At 35.9% G+C, this 20,740-nt stretch overlaps 1 protein-coding gene across 3 annotated transcripts in view; it reads right to left on the bottom strand.

Annotated features, from left to right (window-relative positions):
• ITFG1 (integrin alpha FG-GAP repeat containing 1) overlaps positions 1-20,740 on the bottom strand; it is a 92,750-nt gene that overhangs the window by 55,317 nt on the left and 16,693 nt on the right. For all 3 annotated transcript variants that reach the window (XM_075510684.1, XM_075510685.1, XM_075510683.1), the window contains 2 exons: positions 10,683-10,744; positions 8,169-8,253 (listed from right to left, as the gene is read on the bottom strand). In XM_075510684.1, coding sequence (XP_075366799.1) covers positions 8,169-8,253; positions 10,683-10,744 — 147 coding nt within the window. The remainder of the gene's footprint in view (positions 1-8,168; positions 8,254-10,682; positions 10,745-20,740) is intronic.

Here is a 20,740-nt window from a genome sequence, read left to right as displayed (position 1 = left end):
TGCTTTGGAACAACATTTAAAACTAAGCGGACAAAAATATCTGACTGTATCCAAGTCATAATAAAAACTTGGAGAGAAAGAAATAACAGAATTAGTGTTTATAGTTTGGAAGGAGTCAAGAATGCATATAAAGTTACTTAAGAGTACTGAGTAACACATGTCATCTAAGGCTGTAGCTCCAGCCAGTCTCAGCCCATCACACAGCACTCTCGCAGGTGCCAGGACATGCCACAATGCTCTAAAATATTTTGCTCTTGCAAAATTAGACAGCTTAATCCCAACTATATCTTTATTATATTATATACCCTGTGCAAATTCAGGGAAAACAAGAACTGTATTAGAAAAAAATCTCTTGTATTTTCAATAATACCGTTGGTACAATTGTACCCGGCAACCATTTAGTGGCAAGGGAATGGGAAACAGCTCAGCAATGTGGGATTTCTGTGGATGTCATATCAGGACAGATGCCTTACGGATCAGGAAATGCAGCATTTTAAGCAGCAAAAGGAACAATATGAAGTGATGGTATAGAAGACTGCTTACTAAATGACTATGTGATAGGGAAGAACAGTAAGGATGAGATGCACAGAAAAATAATCTCCCAAAGGGGTCAAAGATGAATTTGAAAGAAGAATTTGAGCCCACTGTATTCAAAAGTTTCCTAGATGGACTTTACACAAGTGCTTCAACTTAATCTCTATCCTATTCTCAGATCCACATCATGCCTGCAAAAATGAATGATGAAGTTACTAAGGCAGTCAGATGGGGTGCAGTCTATAGAGCAATGTGATCTATTTATACCAAACATGACTTTACACTTTTTTGGTTGGTTGGGTTTGGTTTTTTTGGGGGGGGGTGTGTGGTTTTTTGGGTTTTTTTTTGTGTGTGTTTTTTGGGGGGAGGGGTTTGGTGGTTTTTTTTTTTTTAAACTTAAAGGAACTGCAAAGGAGTAACACTTATAGCTATGGCCTTAAACCTCAAGATACAGGATCTTTTTCTAGAAAGAACTGTCAAAAATGACAGAAATTTAAAAAGTAGGACTAATATTAAAATGAAAAGTTATCACTGCACAGCATTGCTGGTTACCAATTAACAAATAAGACAGATTTAGCCTCTAAATACACTTTCATGGACTCAAATACAAGTGGCAATTAACTTGGTATGTCTCTACGCACCGCTGTTTCAGATGAACTGAAGTGCATCTATTACTACAACAACTTGCTCCTTATCTAAAGTCACTCAGAATTCTTTATTACCATCAGCTTTTATATCTTTCACCCAAACGAATCACCGTTAAGAACAGTTTTCCACATATGCAGAGCATTTCAAACACAAAAGTGTTGTCTTCCTTAACCCTAGGGTTCTTAGAGAATCCTTTCACTGACTACAGGAGCCCTGGTACATTTTCACAATGCAGTGCTCAAAAGACAGTTGCTTTATAAAGGGGTTATTTACCGAAATGCACCACTAAAATTTTCCTTTGATACACAGGTACTACATCTGAGGATTCAACATTCTGAAGACAAGGAAAAAACTAAAGAAATTCAGACGCTAAAACAAAGTTGATACACAAAACTAAAAAGCTACAAAACTGAAATGCAACTGCAGACAGAAAAGCAGTGCATTTAAGATATCATCAGCTGCAGGATAATCAAAGTCTACTTTAAACAAAAATCTTTCACCAAAATGCATTTTGCAGTGCAATGAATGGCTTAAAAAAACCCCAAAGGTTAGGCTCTCTGTTATCCTGTTTAAACATAATTAACTGGCAATAATGAGCTATCATTTCCTATGAGAAAAATGATAATTTCTACCACATGTCATACAAGTAGTTAACATACATGAAACAGTTCAATTACTTGGTAGGGACAAGAACAGAGAAGATTGTTAAAGTTCTATCCAAGTCTTTTAGGGACCTGAAATCAAATGTTTCTCATGTAAAATCCAGTTATCCAACTAATAATCCTAAAACAATCTCAATCCATCCTTTGTCAAAAAGTAAGGAAGTTTGCATAGTAGGAGTAAACACAGACTTCATAAGTTAGGGAAGACCACACAGATAAAGGCTCAGCAGCAGCTAAGAAAACAAATGGTGAGCAAAAGATAAAGAACTGAGGTGGAGTTGGCTGAATGCTACCTTGAGAAAGTAAGAGTTGTGTTGTATTTACTTATGAGGACACTATCGACAGTATGACCTAGTTTGGTTTCAAAAACCTATTTTTTATTTTCTTTACATACAGGCTGCAACAAATTTCTTTGCCTAAACTAAGCGAAATCAGTGACTGATTAATCAAACTTTTTACATTCTTAGATCAGATATCGCAAACGATGATTTATCATTCTCCACTAAACCAACTGAACCAATCATAGTTGAATAGCAGTTATAACATTAAATGTTCCTATAAAATGAATTAATGGACTGTATAAACTGCACAATATTCTATGCTAATTGCTCCTGGGTCACTACTTTAAAGACATATTTCATTAATCTTCAGCGTAGCAAGAAAACAGCAGGTTTGTGTGTCCAAAATATAGATTCATCTCGTTATTAAAAAAATTGGTTGTTTTCAGTGTCCCACTGAAATCCTTAAATTTCTTAAACAAATACAAAATTTTCCACTATTTAAAGTGACAATTATTAAAACTCTTTATAATTGCAATTATTTATCAGAATTCTGGCCAACTTCTATGATTTCCTCTAAAGACAGTACAAGCAGATTTTATAAAAAGCCTCTGCTAGCATACAGATAACAACAACGGAGGATTAATCATTTTTGCTATAGCAACCACTGCACTGCAATTACCATAGTGACATGAGAAGAATAGAAAAAGTAATAATGAAGAGCTCTTACTTGTTTGGAGCAATGTATCAGCCAAATAAGTGCAGAATTCTCTAGCGCCCAGCTCTGCTCACCTTAATCAATTGAAATGCCATTTGTAATAAATATGTCACAAAGCATTTCTGATTTATTTTTAAAAGGGCAATACAAATTTGTCAATTGTTCACTGTCCTTTGGTCATGTTAATGTACCAATCATTGCTATTTTGTAATAGAGGGGAGTGCTACTTATTTTAGAGGTTCCAATTTAGACAAAGTCTAAGGTCTACTACATCACCATAAGCATATTAATACATATACACCTGCTTTTGCATAATTTTCCATTAGAACATACACACACACATATATACAGAAATGTAGTAGACCTTACAGATACATATATATAGATGTATACAAACATACATTTGCATATCTTTTTCATGGAAAAAATTTATTATTTGAGTACTTTAAGAACACTTGGTGCTAAGATTACACTAACATCTGTGACAGTTTCTCATGAGTCACCTAATTGTTGTTTTTTCCAGCTCCACTTATCTAAATAATTTCTACTTGATAGCTGTTGTTCAACCTGCTTAGTTTAAGAAAGGAAACCTTACCAAAAATTAGTTGCCTTTGGAGGTTCTCAGTCAGGATCTTATTCAAAGCTCCCCCTTTTTTTCAAATGACAAGTAAGTACTTATGGGTGGAAAGAGTACCTCAAATAAAACTTTTGGAAGCAGGAAATAATGTTAGACAAAGTCATCTTTTGAAACAACACTTGTTTTGCTAAGATGTAGGTGTGATCAATAAATGAGAATCTTGGGCTGCAGAAGTGCAACAGTGTACAAATAGAAAGGTGGGTGTAAAGGCGAAGGCGGCAGCACAAGTGACATACTCCCAACCTCATGTCTGGACCTGATACTGTTCCAGAGTCTAACATGCACAAGGTTAAGTAAATGAAAAGTGGCAGAGAGTGAAAGCACAGAGAAATATGGAATCCTTTGAGGCCCTTAGCAAATGGCAAGGCTGGCACATCAGCTATGAGGTACAGAAAATGTCAAGAAGGGGGAAGAAAATAGAGGCAGGCAATACAGAAATAAGAATGTAACAGGCTTGTGACTGGATATTGAACATATTTCTAGTCACAGCAGCTGTATCCCAATGCCAACAGTGAAGATGCTTGCAGCATGCATAGAGCAGAGTGAGCGCGCTATGGTATGTTCTGCTTCGGGTATCACACAGAGTTTGGCAAAAGCTACAGAGGTAGAAGGTAGCGCAATCTTCTAATGCATGTCATTTTACATTTTCATTGTGCTGTTTTGATTTGTTGTGCAATGAAACCCCTTTCAGGCCCCATTACAGATAGCCAAATCACTATTTCAAACTGCAAACCATCATACCTTAACTTCCTTTGACTTATGACAATCATTATTTCATCATTTTTGAAATGGGAAAGTGAAAAAAGGATATGTTCAAGTCACAGAATCACAGAATCACAGAATCATATAGGTTGGAAAAGACCTTTAAGATCATCGAGTCCAACCATAAACCTAACACTGCCAAAAACCACCACTACACCATGTCTCTAAGTACCTCATCCAAACGTCCTTTAAATACCTCCAGGGATGGCGACTCAACCACTTCCCTGGGCAGTCTGTTCCAATGCTTGATAACCCTCTCGGTGAAGAAAAATTTCCTAATATCCAGTCTAAACCTCCCCTGGTGCAACTTGAGGCCATTTCCTCTTGTCCTATCACTTGTTACCTGGGAGAAGAGACCGACCCCCACCTCTCTACAACCTCCTTTCAGGTAGTTGTAGAGAGCGATGAGGTCTCCCCTCAGCCTCCTTTTCTCCAGGCTAAACAGTCCCAGCTCCCTCAGCCGCTCCTCATAAGACTTCTGCTCCAGACCCTTCACCAACTTCGTTGCCCTTCTCTGGACACACTCCAGTACCTCAATATGCCTCTTGTAGTGGGGGGCCCAAAACTGAACACAGTATTCGAGGTGTGGCCTCACCAGTGCCGAGTACAGGGGCACGATCACTTCCCTAGTCCTGCTGGCCACGCTATTCCTGATACAGGCCAGGATGCCATTGGCCTTCTTGGCCGCCTGGGCACACTGCTGGCTCATATTCAGGCGGCTGTCAACCAACACCCCCAGGTCCTTCTCTGCCAGGCAGCTTTCCAGCCACTCTTCCCCAAGCCTGTAGCGTTGCATGGGGTTGTTGTGGCCCAAGTGCAGGACCTTGCACTTGGCCTTGTTAAACCTCATACAATTGGCCTCAGCCCATCGATCCAGCCTGTCCAGGTCCCTCTGCAGAGCCTGCCTACCCTCCAGCAGATCAACACTCCCACACAACTTGGTGTCGTCTGCAAACTTACTGAGAGTGCACTCGATCCCTTCGTCCAGATCATTGATAAAGATGTTAAACAGAACTGGCCCCAACACCGAGCCCTGGGGAACACCGCTTGTGACCGGCAAAGTCACAAAGTCTGACAAACCATTTCTAGTAAGGCATTTTCTTTAACTTCAGCTCACTACAAGCAGGATCTGTATGATAAATGCCTATCTTCTGAAACATCTAAACATATGCAGACATAGCACAGTGGGTAAATGTAGTTACTCTGATACAGCGTTATTCTAGTAATGTGAGATTTTGCCTCTATTGTTAGACTGGCGCACAACAAAAAACACTGGAATGAAAATGAACATAAGCAGAACTCAACTAAGATCCTCCTTTGCATTAAAAGTTTTTTCTTCCTACCAATTACTGTATAGCCACTCTTACACAGAACTATTTCCCTGTAGGTAGGATTTTTTTTGATGGTGGTGGGGTATTACTCAACTTCCTTCAGACTGCATTTCTTAAAGAACATGGAGTTTAGAATTATATCCCTTCACTACTCATACACGTTCTTTTAGTACCATATTCACTTCAATATTCTCTAAAACTTTGTTCAATGAGAAAATAACTATTTGTTGTCTTGATTATTTTAAATTAATGCTGGGAAGATGAAAAAAAAATTGCACTACTTGATTTCCTACCCACTGTTACAAGAGAAGAAAGATTAAAGTCATAATAGTACTCAAACAGTAAATCTGAAATCATATTTATAAGTATTTCCGTAGTGATCAGAATAAACTTTGTTCCTCTATCAATACACACACATACATTTATAGCACTCTTCGCTTGCTTAGGAAAATTAATGGGCAGAAAGACCATTAAATCATTTCCCGTCCTACACCCTGGACGAACTGGAGTGATCTGGAATGAAGATAAAGATGACAGTGTGCATGTAGCTGTGCGGGAAGAGGAAGCAAGACCCTCATACTGCAAGATGTGTGCTGGGTGTTCTCTCAGAGATGGAAGGGCTGAAATCTTTCAGAATAACCAGTTCCAAAAAGTCAGCTTCTGACAAGCCAGCATCTCCTCCCGTAGATGATACTGATGATCCCTTGCTTCTCTGTCTGCTTTGCCATATATGCAGTCTCTCTACATTTACTTGCATGCATTTCTTAAGTCCCTGCACGCATTTTCTCCCATTGTATTCATCCTTATGAGAAAGATTGCTCCACTATTGTCTCACACTAGTGCTTCGCCTATGAATTTGATGATAATTAGCAGAGCAGGGTATTAAACAACCGGTGATGGAACTCCAAAACGGCAGCCCCCCATGACTAAGCTAGCTATACCAGCCATTGTCTTTCATAACCTTGGCTGTACCCAAAACCACACAGTGTACTGTACTGCTGTATCACTGTGCATTCAGTTTATTCACATTTTCAAAAATTTAACTTTAACATTTGAACAATTCTACTTTTTGCAAAGATATCCCAGGGTGTATTAAAATTCCATTAATTATGATAAATTTCTAGAATTATGATGTATCATTTGGGTTCATTAGCTACCTAACAGAGATAAAATTATCCTACATCAAGATTGCTTTCCACATTGCCATCATTAAAAAAAAAACACCAAAAAAAATTAGATTTCTACTTAGTACCTATTAAGACACATTATTCAGAACATCAGCTTGGAAAATGGTTACAAAAAAACCCACACATTTAAATTTAACTGCAAAAACCATAGTATTCTATTCTTTCCTTCAGATATTATACACAAGTGTTTATATTTGTAGATAAACAGCAAAAGATTTTACAAAAACTTTTACAAAGATTTTAGAAAATGTGTTAAACATTTCACAAAAGAACCTAGAGAACTGTTCAGCTTCTACCTTATTTCATTTACTATAGATCTGTAAACCCATCCATAGTTGCTAGATAAGCATCTAAGGATAATTAGCTATCCAGCAGAGGTGTCTTCTAGTTATATGTCAGTAAACAGCTTTGCTAGAACCCTTAGGAATACTAAATAGCAGCATAGAGCAAGAGAATCAAACTCTGGGTCTAATATAGAGTCTGGCTTTTAATTTAAAAAATTGTCATTTTCTTTAAAACAGATTTTAAACCAATATGATGCGACAAGGCTACTGTTTGACAACATTTAAAGACAGGCTCAGTCTGACAATTAACAAGTGTGTTGTATAAATACAGTAAATTAGTTCTTTAAGAAGTTATTTACATTCAATACTGTCAGCAGAATCAGGCCTGTAGCAGTTTCCCTTGGGTTGCAAAATTCTTATTTTAGTGCACAGAAAAAAAAGTATCTTTTGGACTACAAAACCAACATTTCCTGTTCTCCGTAACATGACACACACATTGATAAGCCACAATTGACTGAAAAAGTACATTCTAATAGAGAAATACAGGCTTTCACTAACCCTTGCAAAAACAGATTTACATATAAATTAAGTTTTTCTTCTGTCCAAAAGCCTTCCAGAATTTTCAATTACAACCATTAAGATTTTACCATGTTTCATCAATCTTTATTCAAATAATTTTAATTCATTTACATTTTTGCTTTATTAGTTTGTAAGAGTGAAGAATTTATTAACGTTTACTCAAATAATATCTTCTGAACAAGATTAGGGAAAAAAACCAAAACCATGACAAACAAAATACATGTCTGATAAAAATAAGTTAGGCATTGTACCATGGCTCAAAGCAACAGTCCTTAAGTGTTGCACTCAAAAATAGATACATGTGATGCAGAATGTACTGGGATAGCCAAAGTTGAATTTAGTTAATTAATAATTATTCCCAGATATTTCAAGATTTACAGTCAAATAGAACTAACACCTTAAATTAAAAAGTTAAAAAAAAAAACCAACAAACCAAAACCAAACAAACTTTGAGCTAAACAGCTTTATTTGTTCTTTGATTTAGAGTAGCTAACCAAAATATGAAAAAGAAAGAAACACTCAGGATAGTTTAGAAGAATAAAACTCACCAAAATCTGCAAACACGGACTGTCCAACAACTTTCACACCACTAGGTGTTTCCTTACTTTTTTCAGCTTTAGAGAAGTTCCCATCCTATCAAACAGAACAAAGATGACAGAAAAACTGAATTGCAGATTAAGTGATAAGATTTGACTTTTGAACCAAAGAAAATACACATCAATAAAAAAGCGCTATAATAATAATAATAATAGATACATCTCAGCTCTCAATAAGAGACATCTCAGCTATGGAAAAATATGCACTCTCTGAAAACTGGGACTTTTTTGCATTTCTAATCCTTCAAGGAATCTTATGGAAATCCAGTAATAGTAATATTCAGATACAATTGTCCATATATTTTGCTGTGTTATGAGGAAGAGATTGGGTTATTTCAGCAACGTAATCCAAATCATGATTAAGTGATTATGAACACTAATGTGCATTTATGCATATTGACATGTGATTTTATAGATATATGTAATATATAAAAACACACCTGCACACCTGTTAAAAATAGCTTCTGATTTTCCTTCTAATTAGGAAATAACTTGATTTTACATTAGGTCTGGTTTAGGTCTTGTCTTAATCGTCTATTATTAAAACCCAGGCCTGCAGAAAACAGTATTCCAGTATTTCATCAGAAAGACAAAAGAGGAGTGCTCAATCCTTGTTTATCGTAGAACTGGATCACAACTGGAACAAACCCATTTAAAACATTACATTTTCGTAGCCAAGTAAGATAACCTAAGGCCCACTTTTCTAGTCGTTGCAACGAGCTCATATAAAGTGCTACGCACACAAGTATTCGTAAAGCCATTGAGACAAATTATACCGTTTTGTGGATTATGTATAGTTAACCATATTGCTTACTCATGTCATATTCAGTTTGTAAACTTCAATGCTGTTGAAGATGCAACTCTGGAGACAGGGTACGTGGATGTTTGACTATATATTACCTTGACATATAATTTATAATGACTCAGATGAGGAAAAAAACCCACTTGATGCAAACCATGTCCATGCAGAAAAGAAGACTAGGCCCTGTGCTCAGTTGGCCAGAAAAACATATATCATACAGGCAAATACTTTAAAAGCATTTTATGGTGCATCAGTGAAGGGAATTACTTTGCCTAGGTTTGTAGAGCAATTTAACAGCTTTTAATGGATCAATTAAGGTATTTTAAGATTGATATATATGTACATATATTTTATATGTATGACATTTTAATGGGTTGATTGGTTCCTAATAATACAATTCTTTCTTTCCAAAAATAAGCACATCTATGCATACAAAATATATAATGTGGGATAATATTTAGAATACACGAGTTTGGAAAATCCAAAATTAGTAAGAAAATTAAAAGAAACAAAACAAAAAACCCCAACACCTACAGGATACAGGTCAAATGCCTTGTGTAGTCACTAACACTCAATCCCTCAACAATTAAATTCCTCAAAGTCAAAACCTGTTCATTTTTAAGTCTATATAAAAGCTAGAAATATAGAATTAATGACCCACTGCTTTAAAAAAAAGTGTCTAGTACAGTTTTCATTACTTTCGCCTAAAAGTTAGTATTTAGAGAATATCTGGCAGCTATTAATTTTTTACTTTTCCAGTTAAGCAGCTGGTTGAAGATGGCCACAGCAAAGACTACATTCTCCATTCTACAGTGACTCACTGTGATATGATGGATAAATTTTCAGGTAAATAAAGCCTCAAAAACTCATTCCTTAGCTAATAAGAAACACATTAAGCACTTTCTGTTATAACAAAAAAGTAAACTTTTAACATACACATGCTAAGATTCTTAACTATAGTCCTTTTGAATAACAGATTTAGGATAAAGGATACACTTAGTTTCAAATCAACTAATTTCACTAATTGTTATTAACAATGAGGTTCTTCACTGACCCTGGCCAGGTTAGGCCATAAGAAAGCAGAATCACAATAAATAAATAAATAAACCCCCGTTGACCTATTTCTCCCCAACCTTGAATTGCATTTGTGATATTTGGTTAACACAGGACTCAGGATTTTCTCAACTGTACCTTGCACATATATTGTAACAGTCAGAAGTGAGATTTTGAACCTCTGTCCCCCAAAACCTTACCCTAGACCTGAAGTTATAGTTCTAAGAAAGCTTACTTAAAGAAATCAAATCTTTGAGACATCAAGAATAAAAAAATCTGATCAGCCTTTTCTCCATAAATCACCATGCTAAGTGTCAGCAACCTCCTAGAACAGCTGATGACACACCAGGAGTCCTGCTAAGGTGTATGAAGGCTCTCCGATTGATTTACTTATTAGTCTTGTTAAAAAATCTGCAGAGGAACTTAGGCTGAGTAAAAGATCTCCAGGGATACTCTGCAGTCTAAATACAACAGTGCAGTTAGTGCCTCAACATTGGTTCCACTCATTCCTGAAACAAGTAATATCAGATGGCCTCTTTTTTTTTTTTTTTTTTTTTTTTTTTTAAACTTCTCTGTTTTAACAGCATGGTTATTTGGGTTTTCTCTCTTACCTTATTTACCCATGTCTCAAACTGAATGTTTTGTGAATTTGGTGATGTAGTAAGGAACAAATCTGCAAGGAAAAACATTAGAGAAATAAAATATTTAACATTAGACTACAATTATACCTTCTGCACTCAACTTCTGCATTTGTATAGTTTATACACAAATTAAGTTAGCCTCACATGAGCTAGTAATAAGTGCTGGATGTTCTATATGCACACTGAAGAATGTGTCTAAATAGTAAAGACAGAGACAGACCTCAAAGCTAGAAAAAAGTATACACAGTTATAGTTCTAGTAAGTCAAAATTAAAAATAAAAACCTGCCAACCATCCTTTTATTTTGGATATGTTGAATTAAGCAACAGATATACTGTTGACAGGAGGAGAAAAGGAGATGGAAAAATATTTCAGGCTTCCTTTACAGTAAAGTTCTCTTAAACATCAAGCTAGTACAAAAGAGTCCTTCAGAGGATTTATCTGACAATGCCTACCTAAAGAGGAGCTTATTCATTGCAATTAAGGAAAGCACCCAAATTAGGAAAATGGGAAGAAAAAGCTTTATAAAGGAGGTTAAAAAAGGGGGGTGGGGTGTTAAAGGGAAAAAAAAATTATGAAGTCCCATGTTAAGAACTCCAGATTTTAAGAAAACTACTCTCTTAGATTTAAGCACTTGTTTCCTTTTTCATTGTCCTCCTTCCCTCTCAACTTAAAATAGCACTATTTGAGTTAGAACACAATGGTTACTTTGTAGGCAGAAAAAAAAAAGGATAATATTAATGCTTTACCCTGAAGTGGTTTACTGAATAAGCAGGTGGACTGCTGTACAGGGAATTTCAAATGGCACAATAAGGGGTATTGTCTTCCGGAGGCAGGGGGAAGGGATGAACGACACACACCCCCAAAACCAAAACACCCCAAACCACAACACAAACAACCATACCTGCCCCCAAACAAAAATCCCAAAACAAAAAACTTCACATACACACAAAAAACCAACACAGATTTTGCTTACAGATTTCTCTCTCCCCCCCCCCCCCAACTTGAAAGTTGTACCATTTAATTTTATTCCCCTGAATACCTGAAATGGCAATTTCCTTCAAAGCATACACAGGAAAAAGCACAATAGTGTGCTTCATTGGAATGAATTATACTGATACTTAAGTATTTCTTGAAGGCAAGAGACAGAAGTAATGGAAACAATCTAAAGATATCATAGATGTAACTTAGATCTAACTGCACATGTAGAAGGAAGTTTGTGCAATATTGTTGATTACTATCAGATATAAACCAGAAAATTATAGAAAAATCTAATACATTCACAAGGAAAAAAAGAGAAACATGGAACAACAGAAGTCTTAACTCACTCTCCTACAGGCCAAAAAGCCACTAAATCTTTGAAAAGAGTTTTTGAGGTTCAACTAAGTATTTCAGATAGGGTTGTAGTATATCCATGCTGTAATTTGTACTGCAATTCACAACTAGTTATTGGCTATGTCACATACCGATTAGGCTCTTTAAGTGTTATATTTAAATACACAGCAAATGACCAGCATTTGATTAGCAAATGTAAGAGGTTGCCTAACCTTCAGCAGACATTTTGTTGGCACTGTAACTGTTTTCCCACCACATCCCCGATTCAGTTTCACACGCTGCAGAGCTGACCTCTCACTTTTAATTGCTAAGTCAGTCCTCTCTCTGCCCAGTCCTCTGTGCAAGGAGAGATCTTAGGGAGCATTAACTCAGCATTCCCACTGGTAATGCTATGTTTATACGTGTTTTGTGACTCTATCCCAGAATTAGACAAAATGGCATAGCTGCCAACACCAGACATAAATCACCCAGTATTATTATGCTAGAAATTCAGCTCTGAATAGTTGGTTGTTACTAGGTTAAATAAATGCATCAAGTTTTTATGCAACAGTTATGCTTCTAGGGTGGAAAAAACAAATACAAAAGGCAGATATGAGTTATGCTGCGGGTATTACAAAGTCCTTAGCTCTAAATTATTTATTTAAGGTAAAAACAAAGTTCATTAAAAATAAAAACAGCAAAAATAAACCAGCACTATTTCTTGACTAATTTAACATGCGATGGAATTTCATTTAACAATTACTCTTAATTTTAAAACCTATACTAATGCAGCATGCTCTGACAACTTCTTAGTAAAAAAAAAAAAAAAAAGAAATAAAATCTTTTCTTCAATGGGGAAAATGCAGTACCACCTATAGTATCCTTACAACAGAGCTTTTTGAATAAAGAGAAGTCAATGGCCTTAACATCTTAATGGGAAGTCATATAAGCACTCCTACAAATTGAACTATCTGTAAGTAACAATATATCTTGTTTTCATTTGAGTTTTACAGAGTAAATGTATCGGTTATGGCCATTATGCTCTCTGAGGAGCTGTGTTTGACTCAAAAGACATTCCAGATTGTGCGACCCAGACAGAGTTACAACAGGCCACAGGAAGTCAGGCACTCAACATGACTGCGCAACAATGGTAGCAAAGTAAACTGCAAAGTATACTAACCCTAATTTTGAGACAACAGCTGTTATGAAGTCACTCTAGTATTAGTGAATTACTTGTAACACAGTATGTATGGTTACTGTATATTACACATATACACCTATTTTGTAAAAGGATGTAACAGAGATTTGCAATGGATTTTTCTTATGCATTAAAAAAAAAAAAAAAATCTATTTTTTCCCATTCTGAGTCTGAAGCATATTATATTAGTTGTTTTTCCCTTCTCGTTTAATCTGATTTCCTAATAAGTGTATAGAAATATTCAGAAATATGACTGCACAGGGAACTGAAATAATATAGGAAAGCAAGGAACAACAGGCATATAAAATCCCAGATGTTAGGACCCGAATCAAAAGTAGCTTTAAAATAAACATTAAACTCCACAGAAAAAAAAAAGGGATGAGAACACCAGGGTGGCTGGGATGTCATACAACTTAATGAAATCAAAGAATACATTTAGCTACCTGCAGCGTAGGAGGAATAAATCAGGACACTAAATGCAAGTCAAACTACAAAGAGCTAATAGAAAGATGATAATTTAAAACATCTAAAATGTTTACTATGTTAAAAATGTGGGGGTGCTTACAGATTTAAGGTCTTTGTTCAGCCACTGTACAAGCCAGGTATTTTAATGCGAACATTTGCTCCACATTTTGAGAGTAGGAAAACAGAGCTATGTTTTCAGAGGAGGCATACATTTCTTTGGTTTGCAAGAGATCAGTGCCGAATATGGCCCTCTACAGTAGCTTAAAGATTATTAAATTCAGTGCAAAAGAGGCATATTGCTGAACTCCCTCCCACCCCCAAAACAGCTTCTCTTGAAAGTTTGTAAATTACTTTTGCCCTTTGCTCCTCTTCATGTACTCCTCTGTCTCTCCTTTTTCCTAACTTGAGGCATATAACATTATATACAACAAATGGAACCAACACACCAAAGCAGCTCCAAGGCTGCTGTAATACTACACTGCACTGGTAAAATGCAAAGGCAGGCAAAGATAGCAGATAACCTTCCAGAAATAGTATACAGGAGCTAGTGCCACGCTGCTCCTAAGCTAAAGCCACAAGCTGTGATTTCCCATAGGACAACTTAATACAGGTACGGCAACACCACCTCTAGTTCTAGAGCCCGCTGAACCAATTCAGCTGGTATGTTATCGCCAATTGTCCTCCTTTTTATCCCTAAGCCTTCTTAGAAGCTATGTCTCAGATGCTCATGCATGTTTTCATGATTAAACCCCCTTGCACTGAAATCAAATTGAATGCTTAATATTTACAAGTAATTTTCCATTTTGATCAAGAATGTCAGAGATTTCAAAGCAAGCGAAACAAACATTTCTTTGCAGCAGCAGTGTAAAAATTAATTTAGACACTCTAAATAACTGTTTACAAATTTGTATAGTTCAGAATTACTTATGTGTTCTCCGAGTTTGTAGGAAAGAAACACGAAACCTTGCCTGTTAGTGTTTCAGAACAGGTGATTTCCAAAGGTTACTTCCAACCTAACTTATTCTATGATTCTATCTGACTTTATTATGTAAGTTTTTGTCCTTAAGAGCCAAAAGCATATGAGAGAGGAAACAATTAAGAATCTGTGCAATTTATAAATATCTTTTTCTATACAACCATAGCAAAAACTCCTTGCAAGCATCTCCCTCCCGAAGGAACGGTGTCCATGGCAAACATATCTCACCACTATTGCTATAGCTTTCCATGTCTATTATTATAAAATTCTTGAATATATAAGGGCTGCAGGAAAAGAGATGGAGCCAACAAATGCATTAAGGTCTGTATGTTCAGTGCTTGGATTACACAACAATGAAGACATACACAGTTCATTTCTACACTTTTTGTATTTTAATACACTACTCATCTTGAAAACTGCAACATTTTTGTTTCACTTCTGGCTATATCAAGAAAACTCAACCCCTCTTTCCTACAAGGAATGCCTATCATATTACATATGCTCAGGAAAAGTCACTTGTGTAAAGATATACTGCCACATTGCCTTTGGAAGGCAGATCTGGTTGCAATTTCAGCTGTAGAAAACCAAATCATTTGCACACTGATCTCTAAGTTTAAAAAGCACAGATAAAGTATTGAGGGCCGTATCATAATGCTCTGTTCAAATGCTGAGGAACTAACAACAGCACAATGTGAGATATTTACAACCTGAGATTATAAAATCAAATAATCAGGAGCTCAACAGTCTTAATTATTTACAGAATACACAGGTGATACTCTGGATACTTTTACGAGACAATAGGTACATAAAGGGATACTAAAAACAATAGGCAAGGATGTACCTCTAACGACCCTATGCCAGTTGTAGATTCTGGAGATATGCAATGGAAATAGGCAATGGGAGGAGGAAAAATCAGTCTGGCCACTTTCCTACTGCCACTGCCAGAGAAAGAATATTGGGTTAGCCGGATGGACCAGTAGACTAAGCCTGAAGGGCATTTCTTACGTTTTTAATTTGTGACATGATGTAGTAAAGATAAGTAAAATCCTTGATAGTTGGGATGGGGGAAGATCTTCATGTCAGATTCAGGCAGATTTCCTGAAATGTAACACCTACAGCCTTAAGTGAATGGCTAGAAATAAAAAAAAGCAATACTGTCTGAGCAGAAATGTTTCTCTTAAACAAATGCAAAGTGTCTTCACATTTAATTATGTTTTCCTATTTTTGATTTAACAGGCAGTGATTAACATAAAAACAACATAAGCAATAGGAAAATTCATAAACAAAGTTCAACAGCCTGGGAATAAGAGAAAGAATCAAGGAGGTTACCCAGCATTTTAGAACCACAAGACTGAAAAACAACCTAAATATATACCAAACACTTAATACAGAAGATATCTGACACCTGCTGCAACACAAAAGCACACTGTATTAGCATTTTACAACTTTACTTCCCCTAAAAAGTGAGTTGGTGAGCAAATTTGGCTATTCTTTAATTTGAGTTAATTGGCTTAGTAAAAAATGCTGCTATCCAGGCTCTACTACATCTTATCAACAGTAAATACATATATTGAAAAGCACTGGATTCAGCATTCATTCTTACAAAAAAAGGAAACAGAGATTATTAGAATTTATGTTTCAACTTGAAAAAGGGAAGACGTTCAAGTACTGTATTGCAAGCTCCAGTAACCTAAAGCTCATTACAGAGGAACCACAGCAGTTCCATCCATCTTTACTTGATAGGATCAGCTAATTTTGACATTGTATCAACATATGGCCCAGTGAAGACTGAAAAATCTCCCCAGAAAGCTACATAAAACTTGTACAGCTAGACTGCATTGAGTTTAGTGCCTTTAGATCTACCTTGTACCAATGCTGAAGTCATCCCAGATACAGCTGCAAACACTGAAATAGTAATAATTTGAACACAGCACACCTGTATATTGAGCTAGATCCATTTCTGATAATTTTTTATGTAATGTATCTAATGGAGCATTACATAACTACCAATGTTTATGGTAGCCCATCTTGGGCATTCTTGCCCCGGGGGCTCAGAAACCAGACACTTACAATAAAGATGCCCAATAGATAATCGCCTACTGAGAGCCCAACATGTAATTGCAACAGGTTATTGGTCATGACAAAGGAATTCCATAGAAAAGATGGATTAAAATGCAGGACAGCATTCAAACACCTTGAACATGAAAGCATTTCTACTTGTCTTGCAACCCCTAGCTTCTTACACCATATATCTTACAATTTTTGCTGCAGATGCAAAATAATCACATAGGCAGGTTCCAACCAAACAGCTCTACACCTAACAGCATGTCCATCTCCAATCCTTATCTCACAGTATTCTTCATACAGACAATCCTAGACTCCTCTCAACCCAGCCTCATGCAACCATGCTTCTCCTATTCTACACACCATTAGGTCGGTCCTCCTCTAATAACTTCAAGTCCACCTGTTAACATCCTCTTCTTGCAGAAACTCATCCAGTGTTTGCTCCTCATCATCTCCATCTAAACTCCCTACCTTCAGCCTAGATTTCTTCCCCATCTACCAGCTTCTATTCCCACTTCCTGGGTGTCACCTCTGCCTTTTGCCCCCTGCTCTCGGTTAAACATCCGAACACTGGCAATAGTCCAGAGCCACAATGGAAGGGAAGGCTTCAATAATCCCTGTCTATGGTATATTCACTACTGATGGCTGTTTTAGGAAGACAGTAATAGCAATTAAGGAAAACAACAACAAAACCCCCCCAGTTGATATTTCTACAACCTGTTTCAAACTGGCTAAATTTGGATGAACCTTTTAATTAAAGCAGCAAAAGCAAGGAGACCTTGCTATCTTTCGGGAAGGGTGTTTCAAAAGCAAGTGCTAGGTCACTAAGAAAAAAGTCACCAAACACCAAACCAGCTCCACCACAACTTTGGCCTGTGAAAGTAGCTAAGCAAGTGTAACTGAAGGTTAGAAAGAGTTCAGCGTGGAGATGGGCAAAGAGCTTAGAAGACTTCAGCCCAACTGGAAAATTGCAGACAATCTTATTAAATAAAGCAGATAGTATTACAAACCCTACTTCCAAACACTGCTTTTTCTTATTAGGACTACCAGGAAATCGTAATAAAACCTAACTATACAGAATCTGCTCCAAGTTCACTTCTGATTATCCTTGTTATTTTCCTTCACTTTTGAGTGTTATAAAAAACAGTACTATTTATAGATGGAGCGTTCATTTCACTAATGACTGATTTGACCTTTCTGTTTAATGTCAGAGGGCTTTATTTCAGAATTAAAACCCTCAACATCTACGGTTGTCTTCAGAAGCCACCAGGGCATGAGCAGTATTCTTAAGTTACAGCCTGATTTCACATATACTTCACAAGTTTAAGTTAATAAAGGAAAAAAAAGCGCCCCTATTTTTAAACACTCTCAAAATGCACAAGGTATTACCCAATTAGAACAGACGTGTACAGTCCAAACATGACTGAAAAATTTTTCACTTATGTGGAAGAACAGATGTGTCTGTGCCTATTTTTTAACTAGAAGTTACTTGTGTATATTAACATGCCTGCTTCTATGTATTGGTATATGTAAACAATGTGCTGAACTAAAAATCTCTACTTTGCAGTGTGTTGACAGAATGGTTAAGGTGACAACTGTATTAAAATCATTAAATGCCATAAAGCCCAAGGACAAGTAAAAGATTACTTTCCTCTACTTACATTACAAATTTTTCTCTATTTACATTACCGACTGACCCACCAGTAGGAAAAAAGAGTATTTAAAAATAAAATTTAAAATGTTATTTACAATTTTTTTAGTCGTACTTATACAACTTCAGTTGTACAATACTTTTAATACGCACAAACCTAATTTCATCCAAAAAAGTTAGATATAGTCAGTTTTATTTTTTTACTACATGGAAATGGAAAACCAAACCTGACAAGTTTTGTGCTTCTGTTCATAAGTTTTTCATACAGGTAGAGAAACCCTCTATCATTTGGTATTCAGATTTGTTTGTCAAGTTGGCATTAGCACTGTACTAGAGAAAATGGAACACACCTACTGCCTAGCTATAGCAATTTGGCTTTTACAACATAGATACGAGTGCAAGTACCAATGCTAATGAGTTTGCAATTAACTTGTCATGAATTTTTGGTGCTAGTTACATGAAACAGTAAGTTAAGGAACCACACCTTCCAGTAACTTCCTCCTCTGAAAAATTTAAGCAAAACAAAACAATTTCATGTGTTCCAAACAAGCTAATTTGTGTTTGCAAATTTTTATTAGAAGCACATTTCTTAAAAGAGGTTGTGGATTTGTTCTGCTTTTCAAATGGGTCTTTCAAAATTTAATAAGTGTTTACTGGAACTATTTAGTAAAGCAGATGATAAACAATTATAAACAACATAATTAAGCACTAAAATCCCTTTCATTATTAAAAATTGCTACAGAAAAAATCCGTATGTATTAATTTAAAAGCATCACTTAAATGGAAAACTTTTAAATTAGATTTATGCTGAGTAGTTATGCTTCTGAATATTCAGAGCAGGTGGGACTATTCCTCTGGATTTTAGCACTTCAAACATGAGTTTTCAGACAGAAAATTCTGTTTATTTTCAGAATAAAGGCAACAATATTGTTTCAAGTAATAGAAGATGATGACTCAGTGTTAAGAGTGCTTTCAGAACCCATTTTCACATTCATGCTTTCTCAACAAAATGCTGTTTGGGGCAGAACCAATTTACTTCTCACCTATATTAAGTTACTGAGTCCCATAAAAATACCATATTAGTAACTCCCAATGTATATAATTATATCAGCATATAATTGAAAATTTCAGAAGTAGTAGCTTTTGAGACACTTCATAATGACAATTTTAAAATTAAAACTGCTAAGCAGATAGCACAGGTCATGGGTTCTTTTAGAAAGATTAGGAAAAACTTAAGTTAAAATAGCTATTTCTTTTCTCTACAGATCTCTACGCATTCTTTAATTCTCTTTGTGAGGTAAGCTATGAGTAAGAAAAGTGGCATCGGCAAAAGTAGACCAATGTCAGCAGCAGGAGGAGATGCAGCTAATTTGAGCAACTCCGGTTTCATCTTATGAGCAGGAACTTCCTGTGGCAGTGAATGCTGTGCAGCAACAAGTGCAGGAATAGAGGTAACAGGAGATCGTGTCACACAGAGCATTTTTAATTAGAGACAACAAATCTGTAAATAATAAATATAAAAGTAATAAAACACAAACAAAACTTTATAGACCTAGATTGAGGTCCTCCAAAATATATCTTGTGTCTTATATGATACATTTTTTGCCTCCATTATTTGCTGTAAACTCTCAGGTAAGCTCTGTCATCAGAGCTTAAAACAGTTAAGAAATTAAAAAATGTACCTGTTCAAGGCTGAAACAGTGACATGGCATTACTGAATATCTGTTTTGGGAAAAAACAGAAGGGAGAGGGCAAAACCAGAGAGAACAATTGGACTTCTAACACATACACCACGCTCCCCAGTTTTAAAATGCCACTCAAGAAAAGTTTTAAAAGGCCAGCTAATTTGTTTGCAAACATAATGAGCCTTGTTATTTTAATGGAGAATAAATGCAGATCTATTGCATAAAATAAGCTTTGATGATAATATTATATGCAGGGAAGATATCAGCTTCCATCAAGAGGAAACTCACCAAAAATATAATCAGAGAGTCTTCTGACATCAAGCATTACGGTGTCTTCAGAATCCAGGTTTAAATTATTACAGCAGAAAAATCACCTATGATTTGAATGATTCGTTTTCAAGAAGAAAACTATCTACATTTATGCGTTTAAACCAAGAAGTGGGAATCAAAAAGAAAACACATTGTAAATGTTCTGGTACATTAGGTTTCTAGATTCCCAAAGCAAAACAACATGAGAAAATTAACCATCAGAAATCAGTAAAGAGACTAGCAATTAGCTTATAGCAAGCTGTTTCTGACTTAATGATTTTTCCACTTCAGTTTTCCTGAAATCAAATTTATGATTTTTCCTTCATTTTATATAAACAGTTCCAGAAATATCTGCAGTTATACACAC

This window comes from Mycteria americana, chromosome 8 (genome assembly GCF_035582795.1).
Source record: "Mycteria americana isolate JAX WOST 10 ecotype Jacksonville Zoo and Gardens chromosome 8, USCA_MyAme_1.0, whole genome shotgun sequence".
Classification (NCBI taxonomy): Eukaryota; Metazoa; Chordata; class Aves; order Ciconiiformes; family Ciconiidae; genus Mycteria; species Mycteria americana.
The sequence above is the reverse complement of the archived record's forward strand: the minus strand, read 5'-3'. Positions and strand labels throughout refer to the sequence as shown.